We start from the raw sequence: 20,999 nt of genomic DNA, 5'->3' as shown, positions 1-20,999 counted from the left end.
TGAATTTAAACCTTTATCTAGATCTGAATCGAAAGCGGAATCGGAATCGGAATCTGAACCTGAATCTAAACCCGAATCTGGATCTGAATGTAAACCTGAATCTGGATCTGAATCTAAACCTGAATTTGGACCTGAATCTGGACCTGAATCTAAACCTGTATTTGGACCTGAATCTGGACCTGAATCTAAACCTGAATCTGGACCTGAATTTGGACCTGAATCTGGACCTGAATTTGGACCTGAATCTGGATCTGAGAATCTAAACCAGAACTGGACCTGAATCTGAATCTGGACCTGAATCTGGACCTGAATCTGGACCTGAATCTAGACCTGAATCTAGACCTGAATCTGGACCTGAATTTGGATCTGAATCAAAACCTGAACATAAAACTGACTCTAAACCTGAATTTGGACCTGAATCTGGATCTGAATCTAAACCTGAATCTTGATCTGAATCTAAACCTGAATCTGGACCTAAATTTGGATCTGAATCAAAACCTGAACATAAAACTGAATCTATACCTGAATTTAAACCTTTATCTAGATCTGAATCGAAAGCGGAATCAGAATCTGAATCTGAATCTGAACCTGAATCTAAAACCGAATCTGGATCTGAATCTAAACCTGAATCTGGATCTGAATCTAAACCTGAATCTGGAATTGAATTTGGACCTGAATCTTTATCTGAATCTAAACCTGAATTTGGACCTGAATCAGGATCTGAGAATCTAAACCAGAACTGGACCTGAATCTGAGTCTGGACCTGAATCTGGGTCTGAATCTAAACCTGAATTTGGACCTGAATTTAGATCTGAATCTAAACCTGAATTTGGACCTGAATCTAGATCTGAGAATCTAAACCAGAAGTGGACCTGAATCTGAATCTGGACCTGAATCTAAACGTGAATCTGGATCTGAATCTAAACCTGAATTTGGACCTGAATCTGAATCTAAATCTGAATTTGGATCTGATTCTAAACCTGAATTTGGATCTGAATCTTGATCTGAATCTAAACCAGAATTTGGACATGAATCTAAACCTGAATTTGGACCTGAATCTGGATCTGAATCTAAACCTGAATCTGGACCTAAATTTGGATCTGAATCAAAACCTGAACATAAAACTGAATCTATACCTGAATTTAAACCTTTATCTAGATCTGAATCGAAAGCGGAATCGGAATCTGAACCTGAACCTGAATCTAAACCCGAATCTGGATCTGAATGTAAACCTGAATCTGGATCTGAATCTAAACCTGAATTTGGACTTGAATCTGGACCTGAATCTAAACCTGTATTTGGACCTGAATCTGGACCTGAATCTAAACCTGAATCTGGACCTGAATTTGGACCTGAATCTGGATCTGAATCTAAACCTGAATTTGGACCTGAATCTGGATCTGAGAATCTAAACCAGAACTGGACCTGAATCTGAATCTGGACCTGAATCTGGACCTGAATCTAAACCTGAATCTAGACCTGAATCTAAACCTGAATCTGGACCTAAATTTGGATCTGAATCAAAACCTGAACATAAAACTGACTCTAAACCTGAATTTGGACCTGAATCTGGATCTGAATCTAAACCTGAATCTTGATCTGAATCTAAACCTGAATCTGGACCTAAATTTGGATCTGAATCAAAACCTGAACATAAAACTGAATCTATACCTGAATTTAAACCTTTATCTAGATCTGAATCGAAAGCGGAATCAGAATCTGAATCTGAATCTGAACCTGAATCTAAAACCAAATCTGGATCTGAATGTAAACCTGAATCTGGATCTGAATCTAAACCTGAATTTGGACCTGAATCTGGACCTGAGAATCTAAACCAGAACTGGACCTGAATCTGAATCTGGACCTGAATCTGGACCTGAATCTAAACCTGAATCTAGACCTGAATCTAAACCTGAATCTGGACCTAAATTTGGATCTGAATCAAAACCTGAACATAAAACTGACTCTAAACCTGAATTTGGACCTGAATCTGGATCTGAATCTAAACCTGAATCTTGATCTGAATCTAAACCTGAATCTGGACCTAAATTTGGATCTGAATCAAAACCTGAACATAAAACTGAATCTATACCTGAATTTAAACCTTTATCTAGATCTGAATCGAAAGCGGAATCAGAATCTGAATCTGAATCTGAACCTGAATCTAAAACCAAATCTGGATCTGAATGTAAACCTGAATCTGGATCTGAATCTAAACCTGAATTTGGACCTGAATCTGGACCTGAATCTAAACCTGAATTTGGACCTGAATCTGGACCCGAATCTAAACCTGAATCTGGACCTGAATTTGGACCTGAATCTGGATCTGAATCTAAACCTGAATTTGGACCTGAATCTGGATCTGAGAATCTAAACCAGAACTGGACCTGAATCTGAATCTGGACCTGAATCTGGACCTGAATCTAAACCTGAATCTAGACCTGAATCTGGACCTAAATTTGGATCTGAATCAAAACCTGAACATAAAACTGACTCTAAACCTGAATTTGGAACTGAATCTTTATCTGAATCTAAACCTGAATTTGGACCTGAATCAGGATCTGAGAATCTAAACCAGAACTGGACCTGAATCTGAGTCTGGACCTGAATCTGGGTCTGAATCTAAACCTGAATTTGGACCTGAATTTAGATCTGAATCTAAACCTGAATTTGGACCTGAATCTAGATCTGAGAATCTAAACCAGAAGTGGACCTGAATCTGAATCTGGATCTGAATCTAAACCTGAATCTTGATCTGAATCTAAACCTGAATCTGGACCTAAATTTGGATCTGAATCAAAACCTGAACATAAAACTGAATCTATACCTGAATTTAAACCTTTATCTAGATCTGAATCGAAAGCGGAATCAGAATCTGAATCTGAATCTGAACCTGAATCTAAAACCAAATCTGGATCTGAATGTAAACCTGAATCTGGATCTGAATCTAAACCTGAATTTGGACCTGAATCTGGACCTGAGAATCTAAACCAGAACTGGACCTGAATCTGAATCTGGACCTGAATCTGGACCTGAATCTAAACCTGAATCTAGACCTGAATCTAAACCTGAATCTGGACCTAAATTTGGATCTGAATCAAAACCTGAACATAAAACTGACTCTAAACCTGAATTTGGACCTGAATCTGGATCTGAATCTAAACCTGAATCTTGATCTGAATCTAAACCTGAATCTGGACCTAAATTTGGATCTGAATCAAAACCTGAACATAAAACTGAATCTATACCTGAATTTAAACCTTTATCTAGATCTGAATCGAAAGCGGAATCAGAATCTGAATCTGAATCTGAACCTGAATCTAAAACCAAATCTGGATCTGAATGTAAACCTGAATCTGGATCTGAATCTAAACCTGAATTTGGACCTGAATCTGGACCTGAATCTAAACCTGAATTTGGACCTGAATCTGGACCCGAATCTAAACCTGAATCTGGACCTGAATTTGGACCTGAATCTGGATCTGAATCTAAACCTGAATTTGGACCTGAATCTGGATCTGAGAATCTAAACCAGAACTGGACCTGAATCTGAATCTGGACCTGAATCTGGACCTGAATCTAAACCTGAATCTAGACCTGAATCTAGACCTGAATCTGGACCTAAATTTGGATCTGAATCAAAACCTGAACATAAAACTGACTCTAAACCTGAATTTGGAACTGAATCTTTATCTGAATCTAAACCTGAATTTGGACCTGAATCAGGATCTGAGAATCTAAACCAGAACTGGACCTGAATCTGAGTCTGGACCTGAATCTGGGTCTGAATCTAAACCTGAATTTGGACCTGAATTTAGATCTGAATCTAAACCTGAATTTGGACCTGAATCTAGATCTGAGAATCTAAACCAGAAGTGGACCTGAATCTGAATCTGGACCTGAATCTAAACGTGAATCTGGATCTGAATCTAAACCTGAATTTGGACCTGAATCTGAATCTAAATCTGAATTTGGATCTGATTCTAAACCTGAATTTGGATCTGAATCTTGATCTGAATCTAAACCAGAATTTGGACATGAATCTAAACCTGAATTTGGACCTGAATCTGGATCTGAATCTAAACCTGAATCTTGATCTGAATCTAAACCTGAATCTGGACCTAAATTTGGATCTGAATCAAAACCTGAACATAAAACTGAATCTATACCTGAATTTAAACCTTTATCTAGATCTGAATCGAAAGCGGAATCGGAATCGGAATCGGAATCTGAACCTGAATCTAAACCCGAATCTGGATCTGAATGTAAACCTGAATCTGGATCTGAATCTAAACCTGAATTTGGACCTGAATCTGGACCTGAATCTAAACCTGTATTTGGACCTGAATCTGGACCTGAATCTAAACCTGAATCTGGACCTGAATTTGGACCTGAATCTGGATCTGAATCTAAACCTGAATTTGGACCTGAATCTGGATCTGAGAATCTAAACCAGAACTGGACCTGAATCTGAATCTGGACCTGAATCTGGACCTGAATCTAGACCTGAATCTAGACCTGAATCTAGACCTGAATCTGGACCTAAATTTGGATCTGAATCAAAACCTGAACATAAAACTGACTCTAAACCTGAATTTGGACCTGAATCTGGATCTGAATCTAAACCTGAATCTTGATCTGAATCTAAACCTGAATCTGGACCTAAATTTGGATCTGAATCAAAACCTGAACATAAAACTGAATCTATACCTGAATTTAAACCTTTATCTAGATCTGAATCGAAAGCGGAATCAGAATCTGAATCTGAATCTGAACCTGAATCTAAAACCGAATCTGGATCTGAATCTAAACCTGAATCTGGATCTGAATCTAAACCTGAATCTGGAATTGAATTTGGACCTGAATCTTTATCTGAATCTAAACCTGAATTTGGACCTGAATCAGGATCTGAGAATCTAAACCAGAACTGGACCTGAATCTGAGTCTGGACCTGAATCTGGGTCTGAATCTAAACCTGAATTTGGACCTGAATTTAGATCTGAATCTAAACCTGAATTTGGACCTGAATCTAGATCTGAGAATCTAAACCAGAAGTGGACCTGAATCTGAATCTGGACCTGAATCTAAACGTGAATCTGGATCTGAATCTAAACCTGAATTTGGACCTGAATCTGAATCTAAATCTGAATTTGGATCTGATTCTAAACCTGAATCTTGATCTGAATCTAAACCTGAATCTGGACCTAAATTTGGATCTGAATCAAAACCTGAACATAAAACTGAATCTATACCTGAATTTAAACCTTTATCTAGATCTGAATCGAAAGCGGAATCGGAATCTGAACCTGAATCTAAACCCGAATCTGGATCTGAATGTAAACCTGAATCTGGACCTGAATCTAAACCTGAATCTGGACCTGAATTTGGACCTGAATCTGGACCTGAATCTGGACCTGAATTTGGACCTGAATCTGGATCTGAGAATCTAAACCAGAACTGGACCTGAATCTGAATCTGGACCTGAATCTGGACCTGAATCTAGACCTGAATCTGGACCTGAATCTGGACCTGAATTTGGATCTGAATCAAAACCTGAACATAAAACTGACTCTAAACCTGAATTTGGACCTGAATCTGGATCTGAATCTAAACCTGAATCTTGATCTGAATCTAAACCTGAATCTGGACCTAAATTTGGATCTGAATCAAAACCTGAACATAAAACTGAATCTATACCTGAATTTAAACCTTTATCTAGATCTGAATCGAAAGCGGAATCAGAATCTGAATCTGAATCTGAACCTGAATCTAAAACCGAATCTGGATCTGAATGTAAACCTGAATCTGGATCTGAATCTAAACCTGAATCTGGAATTGAATTTGGACCTGAATCTTTATCTGAATCTAAACCTGAATTTGGACCTGAATCAGGATCTGAGAATCTAAACCAGAACTGGACCTGAATCTGAGTCTGGACCTGAATCTGGGTCTGAATCTAAACCTGAATTTGGACCTGAATTTAGATCTGAATCTAAACCTGAATTTGGACCTGAATCTAGATCTGAGAATCTAAACCAGAAGTGGACCTGAATCTGAATCTGGACCTGAATCTAAACGTGAATCTGGATCTGAATCTAAATCTGAATTTGGATCTGATTCTAAACCTGAATTTGGATCTGAATCTTGATCTGAATCTAAACCAGAATTTGGACATGAATCTAAACCTGAATTTGGACATGAATCTAAACCTGAATTTGGACCTGAATCTGGATCTGAATCTAAACCTGAATCTTGATCTGAATCTAAACCTGAATCTGGACCTAAATTTGGATCTGAATCAAAACCTGAACATAAAACTGAATCTATACCTGAATTTAAACCTTTATCTAGATCTGAATCGAAAGCGGAATCGGAATCTGAACCTGAATCTAAACCCGAATCTGGATCTGAATGTAAACCTGAATCTGGATCTGAATCTAAACCTGAATTTGGACTTGAATCTGGACCTGAATCTAAACCTGTATTTGGACCTGAATCTGGACCTGAATCTAAACCTGAATCTGGACCTGAATTTGGACCTGAATCTGGATCTGAATCTAAACCTGAATTTGGACCTGAATCTGGATCTGAGAATCTAAACCAGAACTGGACCTGAATCTGAATCTGGACCTGAATCTAAACCTGAATCTAGACCTGAATCTAAACCTGAATCTGGACCTAAATTTGGATCTGAATCAAAACCTGAACATAAAACTGACTCTAAACCTGAATTTGGACCTGAATCTGGATCTGAATCTAAACCTGAATCTTGATCTGAATCTAAACCTGAATCTGGACCTAAATTTGGATCTGAATCAAAACCTGAACATAAAACTGAATCTATACCTGAATTTAAACCTTTATCTAGATCTGAATCGAAAGCGGAATCAGAATCTGAATCTGAATCTGAACCTGAATCTAAAACCAAATCTGGATCTGAATGTAAACCTGAATCTGGATCTGAATCTAAACCTGAATTTGGACCTGAATCTGGACCTGAATCTAAACCTGAATTTGGACCTGAATCTGGACCCGAATCTAAACCTGAATCTGGACCTGAATTTGGACCTGAATCTGGATCTGAATCTAAACCTGAATCTGGACCTAAATTTGGATCTGAATCAAAACCTGAACATAAAACTGACTCTAAACCTGAATTTGGACCTGAATCTTGATCTAAATCTGTACCTGAATCTGAACCTGAATCTAAACCTGAATCTGGACCCTAAATTTGGATCTAAATCAAAAACTGAATCTGGACCTGAATCTAAACCTGAATCTGGACCTAAATTTGGATCTGAATCAAAACCTGAATCTGGACCTGAATCTAAACCTGAACATAAAACTGAATCTATACCTGAATGTGGACCTAAACATGAATATGAATCTGGACCTGACTCTGGATCTGAATCTAAACCTAAACCTGGACATGAATCTAAACCTGAATCTAAACCTGAATCTGGACCTGAATCTAAACCTGAATCTGGACCTAGGCATATGTCTGAAATTTGACTTTAGTCTGCACTTCAACTGAACCAGGACCTAAACCTAAACCAGACCATGCCAGACCTGACCTGACCTGACCAGACCAGACCAGGTTCGGGTCTCTCCGGTGCCCGTGTTTCCTGGAACCAGACCAGACCAGGTTCTGGTCTCTCCAGTGCCTGTGTTTCCTGGAACCAGACCAGACCAGGTTCGGGTCTCTCCGGTGCCCGTGTTTCCTGGAACCAGACCAGACCAGGTTCGGGTCTCTCCGGTGCCCGTGTTTCCTGGAACCAGACCAGACCAGGTTCGGGTCTCTCCGGTGCCCGTGTTTCCTGGAACCAGACCAGACCAGGTTCGGGTCTCTCCGGTGCCCGTGTTTCCTGGAACCAGACCAGACCAGGTTCGGGTCTCTCCGGTGCCCGTGTTTCCTGGAACCAGACCAGACCAGGTTCGGGTCTCTCCGGTGCCCGTGTTTCCTGGAACCAGACCAGACCAGGTTCGGGTCTCTCCGGTGCCCGTGTTTCCTGGAACCAGACCAGACCAGGTTCGGGTCTCTCCGGTGCCCGTGTTTCCTGGAACCAGACCAGACCAGGTTCGGGTCTCTCCGGTGCCCGTGTTTCCTGGAACCAGACCAGACCAGGTTCTGGTCTCTCCGGTGCCCGTGTTTCCTGGAACCAGACCAGACCAGGTTCTGGTCTCTCCGGTGCCCGTGTTTCCTGGAACCAGACCAGACCAGGTTCGGGTCTCTCCGGTGCCCGTGTTTCCTGGAACCAGACCAGACCAGGTTCGGGTCTCTCCGGTGCCCGTGTTTCCTGGAACCAGACCAGACCAGGTTCGGGTCTCTCCGGTGCCCGTGTTTCCTGGAACCAGACCAGACCAGGTTCGGGTCTCTCCGGTGCCCGTGTTTCCTGGAACCAGACCAGACCAGGTTCGGGTCTCTCCGGTGCCCGTGTTTCCTGGAACCAGACCAGACCAGGTTCGGGTCTCTCCGGTGCCCGTGTTTCCTGGAACCAGACCAGACCAGGTTCTGGTCTCTCCGGTGCCCGTGTTTCCTGGAACCAGACCAGACCAGGTTCGGGTCTCTCCGGTGCCCGTGTTTCCTGGAACCAGACCAGACCAGGTTCTGGTCTCTCCGGTGCCCGTGTTTCCTGGAACCAGACCAGACCAGGTTCGGGTCTCTCCGGTGCCCGTGTTTCCTGGAACCAGACCAGACCAGGTTCGGGTCTCTCCGGTGCCCGTGTTTCCTGGAACCAGACCAGACCAGGTTCGGGTCTCTCCGGTGCCCGTGTTTCCTGGAACCAGACCAGACCAGGTTCGGGTCTCTCCGGTGCCCGTGTTTCCTGGAACCAGACCAGACCAGGTTCGGGTCTCTCCGGTGTCCGTGTTTCCTGGAACCAGACCAGACCAGGTTCGGGTCTCTCCGGTGCCCGTGTTTCCTGGAACCAGACCAGACCAGGTTCGGGTCTCTCCGGTGCCCGTGTTTCCTGGAACCAGACCAGACCAGGTTCGGGTCTCTCCGGTGCCCGTGTTTCCTGGAACCAGACCAGACCAGGTTCTGGTCTCTCCGGTGCCCGTGTTTCCTGGAACCAGACCAGACCAGGTTCGGGTCTCTCCGGTGCCCGTGTTTCCTGGAACCAGACCAGACCAGGTTCTGGTCTCTCCGGTGCCCGTGTTTCCTGGAACCAGACCAGAGTTTAACTCTATCTGACTTCCTGAGGAGAACTGAAGGTGTTTTTGTGTAGCTGGGCTCTGATCCGGATCCTGATCAGGTCTTTAGCAGTTCTCAATCAGATCCTGCATTGTAGACAAGGATTGGTCTACCGTTAACTCCCAGCGGGTTTCTTCCAGTCAGAGAGTCCACCACGTCCAGCTGGCCAGTCTGAACGAGTCCTCCGGTCTGCTCCTGGTACCTCTCCTCCTCCTCCTCCTTCGCCTCCACCTCCCTGTAGACTTCATCCCACTCAGCAGCGCCCTGCCTGGACATACATCAGCAGTAATCAGGAGGAATCTCTGTACGCTGGGACAAGGTTAAAATTCAAAATTCGATCATATTTGCATGAAAAGTTGAAAAGTTACTGTGTGTAGAAGATCTGTCCTTCCTGTCCACGCAGCTGGTCGCAGGTCGGTTTTAGAGCGACGGGAGGGTACGAATTCATTCCCTCTGAAACGACACAAACAGGAAGTCCTGAAGAACCCCAACGCTTCAGTCAGAACAGAACAACCTGTTGAAGCAGGACAGTACAACCTGCAGGACGCTGGAAACCTCCAGGGAACCACCCCTCCACGAGACCACGCCTCTCCTTACAAGTCACACCCACTCATATACGCCACGCCCACAACTTATTTCTCTCAATGTCATTCATCATTAAGTTATATCATCATAAGTTATATCTGTCTCCTTCATACTTCTCACCAATTCATCTATTATCAGACCAGACCAGGCCAGACCAGACCATACTAGGCCAGACCTGTCCAGCCCATACCAGGCCAGACCAGACCTGTCCAGACCAGACCAGACCAGACAAGAACAGACCAGGCCAGGCTAGGCCAGACCAGACCAGACCAGACCAGACCAGTCCAGATCAGACCAGACCAGGCCTAGACCTGTCCAGACCAGACTAGGCCAGACCAGACCAGACCAGTCCAGATCAGACCAGACCAGGCCTAGACTTGTCCAGACCAGACCAGGCCAGGCCAGACCTGTCTAGGCCAGACATAGACCAGGCCAGACCTGTCCAGACCAGGCCAGGCCAGGCCAGACCCAACCAGACCTGTCTAGGCCAGACATAGACCAGGCCAGACCTGTCCAGACCAGACCAGGCCAGACCTGCCTAGGCCAGACATAGACCAGGCCAGACCTGTCCAGATCAGGCCAGGCAAGGCCAGGCCAGGCCAGGCCAGACCAGACCAGACCAGACCTGCCTAGGCCAGACATAGACCAGACCAGACCTGTCCAGACTAGGCCAGGCCAGACCAGACCAGACCAGACCAGACCACATCTGTTTAGACCAGGCGAGACCAGACCAGACCTGTCCAGGCCAGACCAGACCAGACCTGTCCAGACTAGGCCAGGCCAGACCAGACCAGACCAGACCAAACCAGACCTGTCCAGGCCAGGCCAGACCAAGCCTGTCCCGAATAGGCCAGACAAAACCAGGCCAGACCAGACCTGTCTAGGCCAGACCAGACCAGGCCAGACCTGTCCAGACCAGGCCAGGCCAGGCCAGATCAGACTTGTCCAGGCCAGACCAGACCAGGCCAGGCCAGGCCAGACCTGTCTAGGCCAGACATAGAACAGGCCAGACCGGTCCAGACCAGGCCAGGCCAGACAAGACCAGACCAGACTTATTTAGACCAGGTGAGCCCAGACCTGTCCAGGTCAGGCCAGGCCAGACCAGACCAGACCAGGCCAGGCCAGGTCAGTCCAGGCCAGACCTGTCCAGACCAGACCAGGCCAGACCAGGGCAGGCCAGACCAGACCTGTCTAGCCCAGACCAGACCTTTCCAGACCAGCCCAGACCTGTCCAGGCCAGTATAGACCAGACCTGACCAGACCAGACCTGTCTAGGCCAGACCAGACCAGACCTGACCTGACCAGACGGGACTAAACCAGACCAGACCAGACCAGACCTGGCTAGGCCAGACCAGACCAGACCTGACCTGACCAGACGAGACTAAACTAGACCAGAGCAGACTAGACCAGACCAGACCAGACCTTACAAGCCCAGACCAGACCAGGCCAGACCAGGCAAGACCAGACCAGACCAGACCAGACCTTTACAGAATAGGCCAGATCAGACCAGGCCAGACCAGACCAGACCAGACAGGCCAGGCCAGGCCAGGCCAGGCCAGGCCAGACCAGACCAGAACAAAGACCAGGCCAGACCTGTCTAGGCCAGACCAGACCTGTCCAGACAAGACCAGACCAGAGCAGGCCAGGCTAGACCCGACCAGACCTGTCCAGACCAGACGACATCAGACCTGTCTAGGCCAAACCAGACCTGTCCAGGCCAGGCCAGACCAGGCCTGTCCAGACCTGTACAGAATAGGCCAGATCAGACCAGGCCAGACCTGTCTAGGCCAGACCAGACCCGTCCAGACCAGGCCAGACCAAACCAGACCAGACCAGACCAGACTAGACCAGACCTGTACAGGCCAGGCCAGGCCAGACCAGACCAGACCTGTAGAGACCTGTCCAGACTAGACCAGACCTGTACAGACCTGTACAGACCTGTCCAGACCAGACCAAACCAGACCAGACCAGGCCAGGCCAGACCAGACCTGTTTAGGCCAGACCAGACCAGACCAGTCCAGATCAGACCAGACCAGACCAGACCAGGCCAGATCAGACCAGACCAGACCAGGCCAGGCCAGATCAGACCAGACCAGACCAGACCAGACCAGGCCAGGCCAGGCCAGACCAGACATGTCTAGAGTAGACCAGGCCAGACCAGACCAGGCCAGGCCAGACCAGGCCAGATCAGATCAGACCAGGCTAGGCCAGGCCAGGCCAGGCTACACCAGGCCAGGCCAGACCAGACCAGACCAGACCTGTTTAGACCTGTCCAAACCAGACCAGACCAGACATGTCTAGACTTGACCAGGTTAGACCAGACCAGACCAGGCCAGGCCAGGCCAGGCCAGGCCAGGCCAGGCCAGACCAGACTACTGTGTGTTCTTACTGCTGAGGGCGGAGAGGAAGACCCTGAAGAAGCGTTGGGTGTAGGCCAGCTCCTCGGCCTCCAGCCTGCTGACGTGGATCAGGTGCTGCTGGACCGGAAGACCGGCCAGCTCCTCCACCTGCGTCCGGTTGTAGCGGTCGCCCACTGTCACCACGAACATCGCCACTCCATCACACTTGGCCTTCTGGGAGACGTAACGGAGCCTGGCCTGGTCCCCGGAGGCCGTCTGGGTAGCCACCACTGTCAGCAGAACCTTCTTCCGGCCCGGCTGGCCGGCCTTCAGCAGAACCTCCTTGAGGGTGTAGTCCAGGGTCTGTCCCAGCACCGACGAGCCGCCCTGCTGCCGCGTGTTCTGGATCAAGTGCCTCCTCATCAGCTCCTGGTTCTGGTAGGTCTGCAGGCCAAACTCTAGCTTGGCGGTCTGGGCGACGCCCTGCTGGACCAGGGCCACCCGGGCCCTGTTTGCGGCCCGTTGAGGTTGAGAGCTCACGGCGAGCTGCTCCACCACAGAACCCAGCAGCTGCTGAGCCCCGGCGTACTGGTCCGCCTGCATCTCCCTGGACCCGTCCAGCACCATGGCCAGGTCCACCTCCACCTGCTGAGGCTGCTGCTGGTCCTGGATGTAGGAGCAGTCCTCTGAGGGTCTGCAGGGGTCTGAGGACACACACAAGACCACTTAACCAAAGATCAGAACCTGCTGGTCCTGCTGGAGACTTGCTGCTTACCGTAACAGATGGCGCAGTTCCTGACCTTCCTCAAGTCAGCAGCCAGGGTCTGCGGCCTCCCCAGAACCGTGAAGATGGACTGCCCCGTCTCGTCCACCTGGAAGGAGACACAATTCCCGGCTTCAGAGACAAAAGTGGATGGATTCATGAAGCTGATCCACAGGAACAAAGTTCATAAAAATGAACATTTTTTGTCCGTTGTCTACAAATATGGAAACATACAGCCAACATCGCCCCCTAGTGCTGAAACTGCACAAAATTCTCCAGGTGGGCTAGTCCAGGTGGGTCGGTCCAGGTGGGTCGGTCCAGGTGGGTTGGTCCAGGTGGGTTGGTCCAGGTGGGTCGGTCTAGGTGGGTCGGTCCAGGTGGGTCGGTCCAGGTGGTTTAGTCCAGGTGGGTTAGTTCAGGTGGGTTAGTCTAGGTGGGTTGGTCCAGGTGGGTCGGTCCAGGTGGGTCGGTCCAGGTGGGTCGGTCCAGGTGGTTTAGTCCAGGTGGGTTAGTTCAGGTGGGTTGGTCCAGGTGGGTTGGTCCAGGTGGGTCGGTCCAGGTGGGTCGGTCCAGGTGGGTCGGTCCAGGTGGGTCGGTCCAGGTGGTTTAGTTCAGGTGGGTTAGTCTAGGTGGGTTGGTCCAGGTGGGGTGGTCCAGGTGGGTCGGTCCAGGTGGGTCGGTCCAGGTGGGTTAGTCCAGGTGGGTTAGTCCAGGTGGTGGGTCCAGGTGGGTGGGTCCAGGTGGGTGGGTCTAGGTGGGTTAGTCCAGGTGGGTTGGTCCAGGTGGGTGGGTCTAGGTGGGTTGGTCCAGGTGGGTTGGTCCAGGTGGGTGGGTCTAGGTGGGTTAGTCCAGGTGGGTGGGTCCAGGTGGGTTGGTCTAGGTGGGTTGGTCCAGGTGGGTTGGTCCAGGTGGGTTGGTCCAGGTGGGGTGGTCCAGGTGGGTTGGTCCAGGTGGGTGGGTCCAGGTGGGTGGGTCCAGGTGGGTGGGTCTAGGTGGGTTAGTCCAGGTGGGTGGGTCCAGGTGGGTGGGTCTAGGTGGGTTGGTCCAGGTGGGTGGGTCCAGGTGGGGTGGTCCAGGTGGGTGGGTCCAGGTGGGTCGGTCCAGGTGGGTCGGTCCAGGTGGGTTAGTCCAGGTGGGTTAGTCCAGGTGGGTCGGTCCAGGTGGGTCGGTCCAGGTGGGTGGGTCTAGGTGGGTTAGTCCAGGTGGGTGGGTCCAGGTGGGGTGGTCCAGGTGGGGTGGTCCAGGTGGGTCGGTCCAGGTGGGTCGGTCCAGGTGGGTTAGTCCAGGTGGGTCAGTCCAGGTGGGTCGGTCCAGGTGGGTCGGTCCAGGTGGGTTGGTCCAGGTGGGTCGGTCCAGGTGGGTCGGTCCAGGTGGGTTAGTCCAGGTGGGTCGGTCCAGGTGGGTCGGTCCAGGTGGGTCGGTCCAGGTGGGTCGGTCCAGGTGGGTTGGTCCAGGTGGGTCGGTCCAGGTGGGTCGGTCCAGGTGGGTCGGTCCAGGTGGGTCGGTCCAGGTGGGTTAGTCCAGGTGGGTCGGTCCAGGTGGGGTGGTCCAGGTGGGTCGGTCCAGGTGGGTCGGTCCAGGTGGGTCGGTCCAGGTGGGTCGGTCCAGGTGGGTTGGTCTGCTTCAGTAAAGTTCAGAGAGAAAGTTATGCAAGCAATAACTTTGCAGGGACCCTACGTTCCCCCTTTATCCACAGACCAGGGGGTTCTTGATTTCCAAGATTTTCCATGTTTTCACCTGCTTGGCATGACCAGGTAATCAGGTGGCCAGATTATATTCTATTCTATTCTAGTCTACAGCCACTAGCAGATGCTTTTACCCAAAGCGACTACATATGAGCGTGAGAACAAGACAAGCAGGAGATCCAACAGTGGAGGGCGTCATGGGAAGCTGTTGGTGGCCTACTGGAGTCCGTGTTGACATGTCGTGCTAAAGGGGATTTTTGTTTGACCCGGTGACGATCAGAAGGTCAGATCTATCAATCAGAACATGTTGGATCCAACCAGAGAGCAGCTGATTGGATCAGAACCGGAACCGGTTCCACCTACCTCCATGGCTCTCCTGATCAGGGGAGCGTTCTTCAGAGACATGACTGCAGGGATGATGTTGAGGCCGCGGTACTCCATCACGGCCGTTAGGATGTCGTCCACATCCTGCGAAGCCCCGTTAGTGAAGAACACCGCCACCTTCCTCATCAACGTTCCGGATCGCACCCGTTTGAAGACATTCTGGCCTACGAAGCGCATGGTGGCGGCCAGCTGCCGCCTGTTGGACGTCCTCTCCAGGGCAATGTTCTTCACCGCTTCCATCAGCTGTGACTTGCGGCGGTAGTCCTGGAAGCGGATCAGGTACTTGGTGTATGCGCTGAAACCCACCACGGCCACGCGAGCGCCCGTCGGACAGTTGCTCTCGGCGATGCTGATGTCATCCAGCAGGGACAGGAGGGCGACACGCTGCCTCTCAAAGAGGACCGGCGTCACGTCCTCAGACATGTCCAGAGCGAAGACCAGCTCGGTGGGGAAGGCGGGGCACTCTGAGCGGCCTGGAAGACCAGAAGACAGCGTGAGCAGAGAGAAGAGCAGGTCGTGGTGCGTTGGACTGATGATGATGACAAAAGTTGGGACTGATGGGTGGTGTTGGCGATGATGATGTCACGTTGTGATGTCAGAGCAGAGATACGTACCGGAGGAGCAAGCTGTGAGGAGACAGAACAGGATTCAGACAGGAGCTGCAGGTTTCTACCTCCGGACATAAAGAATCCGACTCACCACAGTTGTCTCTGATGTAGGTGATCAGCTGGCAGTCCTGCAACAACAGAACAGGTGATACCTCTGTCACAGACCTGCACACGTACAGGTGAGACCATTCTCAGGTAGACTTACAGTCATGTCTTTTGTTCCAGGAGGGCCGCGGGAGCCCTGCAGAAATAAAACAATAAGATGCTTTTATGTCAAAAAAACAATTAAATAAAGAAATATGCATATTACACGATTTATCTTACATCTCCCTGGAAGTTTTAAAAATCAGTTCACAGATTTGTATAAACTGTTTTAAAAAAGTATATATATATATATATATATACACATATATATATATATATACATACATTACATGTATATACATATACAAGAATTAATTATTCTTGAAAGAGAAAACATTCCAGGCCTAAAGACCCAGAGTCTCCATTATGTTCCAGTATTTTAACATTCTCCGTGTTCATCTCACGCTTCATCACCAGACACGAACATGTGACAGTAAACAGACGGTAAAGGTCCATCCAGGCTTCTAGAGAGTTCTTCTGGACGGGGGAGGGGCTTACGCCGCTTTTAGAGAGTTCTTCTGGACGGGGGAGGGGCTTATGCAGCTTCTAGAGAGTTCTTCTGGACGGGGGAGGGGCTTATGCAGCTTCTAGAGAGTTCTTCTGGACGGGGGAGGGGCTTACGCAACTTCTAGAGAGTTCTTCTGGACGGGGGAGGGGCTTACGCAGCTTCTAGAGAGTTCTTCTGGACGGGGGAGGGGCTTACGCAGCTTCTAGAGAGTTCTTCTGGACGGGGGAGGGGCTTACGCAGCTTCTAGAGAGTTCTTCTGGACGGGGGAGGGGCTTACGCAGCTTCTAGAGAGTTCTTCTGGACGGGGGAGGGGCTTACGCAACTTCTAGAGAGTTCTTCTGGACGGGGGAGGGGCTTACGCAGCTTCTAGAGAGTTCTTCTGGACGGGGGAGGGGCTTACGCAGCTTCTAGAGAGTTCTTCTGGACGGGGGAGGGGCTTACGCAGCTTCTGGTGAGTTATTCTGGACGGGGGAGGGGCTTACGGCGCTTCTGGTGAGTTATTCTGGACGGGGGAGGGGCTTAAGACGCAGCAGAGAATAAGTTCAGTCCAGCCATCTAAAAGCTTTTGTGTTAATGTTCCCCAACTCTCCTTTACACACCAACGATCTGGAACTCACTCTGTGTCCTGGATATCCCGGATCTCCAGGTATTCCTGATTCTCCCGACAGGCCTGAGTTGCCCTGGATTGATCAGAAGAGACAATCCTAACTTTACGACAGAAGAAGAAATGGTTTTTATTCCAAACCAGTTTGAAGTGTCTGGCTTACGACACCCACCCCTCGGCCTCGGTTCCCTTTACCACCAGGTGGTCCTTTAGGTCCCTGCAGGCCGCTTTCACCCTGCAGAGGGAAACATGCAGCTCAAATCTTTGTTTCAATTAAGTCACCTTAAAAGTTTGGTCTTGTGTTTGTGTTTCCTGTCTGAGATACGCTGAAGAAATATGAGCGAAAACTCGACTTGCTTCCTCTATTCACTCTGAAAAAGTGGTTTGTAAGTACTGGTCATCAATCAGACTTTTGACCTGGATGGATTTAAATTTATAACGGATATGATTGATAGCTGATTTGAAGGGTAAAGTATTTTACTATCTAAAACATGTACAACAATGCGTCTTTACTTTTGATTTACGTTCTACTTTTTATAAGTATATCATGTACTTTTATTCTTCAGGGTAGGATTGTTTTTAATTTGTACTGAACGTCTAAGTTGTGTTGAGAGAAGTGTGATGTGACTTTTGTGTCAGTCTTACAGGTTTTACATGAATCTCATAAACAGCTGTGTTTTTCAAGTTGAGGTGAGCGTGTTTGGCCAAAACAAGAACAAAATCCCAGCCCACTTCCCAGAGAAACTTCGTTAAAAGTTTAAATGGGTGATAGAACATAACACTTAATTAACAAAAGGAAACTTTGATTTCTTTGATGGTTTTTACACCATCACACGTTTCCTTAAGTTTCTGTGCAAAAGAAAAATTCTATGATTTTACAATATTTCACACTGAACAGTGTTTAGTTCATCAACTTCAATCTCATAAAATTTCAACCACAGGATGAAGTTTTATGATAATTGCAACTTATGATAGGAAGCTAAGTGACTGGATAGCCAGGTGGCTAGGTGGTCTGGTTGCTAGGTGACCAGGTAGTCAGGTACCCAGGTGGTTAGTTAGTTAGGTTGTCAGGTAGACTGGTAACTAGATAGCCTGGTAGTCAGGTAGCCATGTGGCTAGGTGGCCAGGTGGCTAGGTAGCCTGGTGACCAGGTGTTTAGGTAGCCTGGTAGTCAGGTAGCTAGGTAGCCAGGTGACCAGGTGTTTAGGTAGCCTGGTAGTCAGGTAGCCATGTGGCTAGGTAGCCTGGTAGTCAGGTAGCCATGTGGCTAGGTGGCCAGGTGGCTAGGTAGCCTGGTAGTCAGGTAGTCATGTGGCTAGGTAGCCTGGTAGTCAGCTAGCCATGTGGCTAGGTGGCCAGGTGGCTAGGTAGCCTGGTAGCCAGGTAACTAGGTAGCCTGGTGACCAGGTGTTTAGGTAGCCTGGTAGTCAGGTAGCTAGGTAGCCAGGTGACCAGGTGTTTAGGTAGCCTGGTAGTCAGGTAGCCATGTGGCTAGGTGGCCAGGTGGCTAGGTAGCCTGGTAGTCAGGTAGCCATGTGGCTAGGTGGCCAGGTGGCTAGGTAGCCTGGTAGTCAGGTAGCCATGTGGCTAGGTGGCTAGGTGGCCAGGTGGCTAGGTAGCCATGTGGCTAGGTGGCTAGGTGGCCAGGTGGCTAGGTAGCCTGGTAGTCAGGTAGCCATGTGGCTAGGTGGCCAGGTGGCTAGGTAGCCTTGTAGCCAGGTAACTAGGTAGCCTGGTGGCCAGGTAGCTAGATATTCAGGGTAGCATTGTTCCAGGGTTTTCCACTTGCTGTGAATGATCCTCCACAGCGTTTCAAACCACTTTTCTCTCATTTCTTTCTAATTCCTTGTAAAACTCTGCATTTTGCTGTTGTTTGCTTTAAAGAATGAAAGTTATGCTTTTGTCTTTAACTGTAAAAAGATTTCCTTAATTTCTCCTTCATCCATATAAACCACGCCATCGTTACCAGCAATGAACGGCCATGTGATCTCCTACGTGTAAATACAAAAAAAGTTTCTGTTACACTTTTGCGATAAACTTCTATATTGACATGTCTGAAAATACACTTCATATGGGTGTAAAAATCTTACAGTGACATTTTCTACGCTTTTCTAAAAGTTGGTGTTTCCATTAGTAGTTATCTTTTGCAATATTTAGGTTTATTCAAAGGGGAATGAAAACGCAGACTATTCTCAAATTAGAGTTTCAAATAAAACCGGTTTCCTTTGTGGAGCATGTCAGATACAGTCTGACCTGCAGTGTCTCTTCCTGGGACACTGCTGTGTAAAGGTCAACCTTCAGTTCCTCTGAAGGCTCAGAGCAAAACTGGACCTGATTTTGGATAAGCTTCATCTGGACTCACCATCCGACCAGGGTAACCGGGAAAACCAGGATCTCCCTGCACAGAGATAGTTGAGGTGTTTGATTAGAAGGTGGTAGATCAGAACTTGAGCTTCTCTGATGTCCTGCTGTACCTTCGCTCCTTTAGGTCCTTGAGGTCCGTATCCATCTCGACCATCCTGACCCTGAAACACAGCTCAGACCATCACAAACACGAAGACACAGAAAACATGATGCAGCAGAAGTTTCAGCTGCTTACCGGCATTCCTCTGGGCCCTGCTGGTCCCTGAGCACCCTTAATGCCGGGGTCCCCTTGTTGGCCCTTCAACAGCAAACACAACATGTTGTTACTTTGGCTTCATGTTGAATACCAGAAAAAGTAAACAATCTTAAAGTTACTCTCATTATGGAGGCATACTGCGTTCATTGGGAGGAAAAAGGGTAGTTTCTCCTGAATTACCCTTGTGGATCGCTTTAATGTTCTAATTCATCTGCTCATCATAAAGGCATAACAGTCCTCTCCCTAAGGATGCTATGAAGACACAAAACATTCATACTTTTACTGATTTTTTTCTCATACGTCTCGATTAACATAAAAAATTCTAAATATGGGAGCAGTATTACTGCTAGAAAAGACAATGGTCTTCGTGTTAGCAGCATGAGTTACCATGAACTTTGCGTCAGAGGCTAACATGAGCTATCATGCTCTTTGCATTAGCGGCTAATATGAGGGATCATAATCTTCGTGTTAGAAGCTGAGACAAAAAACCATGGTCTTAGCATTAGCAACGAACCTGAGAAACTATGGCTGCAGCATTAGCAGCTAACATTAGAGACCATGGTCTTAGCATTAGCAACGAACCTGAGAAACCATGGCTGCAGCATTAGCAGCTAACGTAAGAGATCATGGTCTTAGCATTAGCAACAAACCTGAGAAACTATGGCTGCAGCATTAGCAGCTAACATTAGAGACCATGGTCTTAGCATTAGCAACGAACCTGAGAAACCATGGCTGCAGCATTAGCAGCTAACATTAGAGACCATGGTCTTAGCATTAGCAACGAACCTGAGAAACCATGGCTGCAGCATTAGCAGCTAACATTAGAGACCATGGTCTTAGCATTAGCAACGAACCTGAGAAACCATGGCTGCAGCATTAGCAGCTAACATTAGAGACCATGGTCTTAGCATTAGCAGCTAACGTGAGAGATCATGGTCTTAGCATTAGCAACAAACCTGAGAAGCTATGGCTGCAGCATTAGCAGCTAATGTGAGAGATCATTGTCTTAGCATTAGCAACGAACCTGAGAAACAATGGCTGCAGCATTAGCAGCTAACATTAGAGACCATAGTCTTAGCATTAGCAGCTAACGTGAGAGACCATGGTCTTAGCATTAGCAGTTAACGTGAGAGATCATGGTCTTAGCATTAGCATCTTAGCATTAGCAGCTAACATTAGAGGCCATGGTCTTAGCATTAGCAGCTAACAGTTGTGAACTTTGTTTCTCTCTTTAAAAGAAAAATGGCCTCCATTGCAACAAGCATGTTTTTTGGGAAGACCAAAAGTGTGTAATACTTTTTTTGTGCTGATTTTTACTTGAAATTTTGTAGTTATAGTTTCATTGAATATCTTATGAACACATTAAATCATTTCTTAGATAAATATAACTATATTTTACCACAATATTTAAAAGTTTAAGCAATGTCCTCCGTAGTGGAGATTTGTAGTTACACATTTTTTTCCTGGTAGTCAGGAGGAGATTCTAAGAACTTGCTGTGCATCTGTAAGTCAGGATGGGGAAAAAACAATGTCTATATAACAAAAGGATCTCCTAACTTTATGAAC

The 20,999-nt window shown here is 47.8% G+C and overlaps 1 protein-coding gene across 1 annotated transcript in view; it reads right to left on the bottom strand.

Moving 5' to 3' along the window:
• LOC306755769 (collagen alpha-6(VI) chain-like) overlaps nt 1–20,999 on the bottom strand; it is an 85,878-nt gene that overhangs the window by 19,414 nt on the left and 45,465 nt on the right. The window contains exons 27-38 of the mRNA XM_079240280.1: nt 19,413–19,475; nt 19,288–19,338; nt 19,176–19,211; nt 16,986–17,048; nt 16,827–16,889; nt 15,763–15,798; nt 15,649–15,685; nt 14,929–15,422; nt 12,893–12,989; nt 12,168–12,821; nt 9,562–9,646; nt 9,307–9,461 (exon numbers count right to left, since the gene is read on the bottom strand). Of these exons, the coding sequence (XP_079096406.1) occupies nt 9,307–9,461; nt 9,562–9,646; nt 12,168–12,821; nt 12,893–12,989; nt 14,929–15,422; nt 15,649–15,685; nt 15,763–15,798; nt 16,827–16,889; nt 16,986–17,048; nt 19,176–19,211; nt 19,288–19,338; nt 19,413–19,475 (1,834 nt within the window). The remainder of the gene's footprint in view (nt 1–9,306; nt 9,462–9,561; nt 9,647–12,167; nt 12,822–12,892; nt 12,990–14,928; nt 15,423–15,648; nt 15,686–15,762; nt 15,799–16,826; nt 16,890–16,985; nt 17,049–19,175; nt 19,212–19,287; nt 19,339–19,412; nt 19,476–20,999) is intronic.

This window comes from Telmatherina bonti (assembly GCF_933228915.1).
Source record: "Telmatherina bonti genome assembly, chromosome: 5".
In the NCBI taxonomy this organism is placed as follows: domain Eukaryota; kingdom Metazoa; phylum Chordata; class Actinopteri; order Atheriniformes; family Telmatherinidae; genus Telmatherina; species Telmatherina bonti.
Note: the sequence above shows the minus strand (reverse complement) of the source record. Positions and strands in the feature narration are given on the sequence as shown.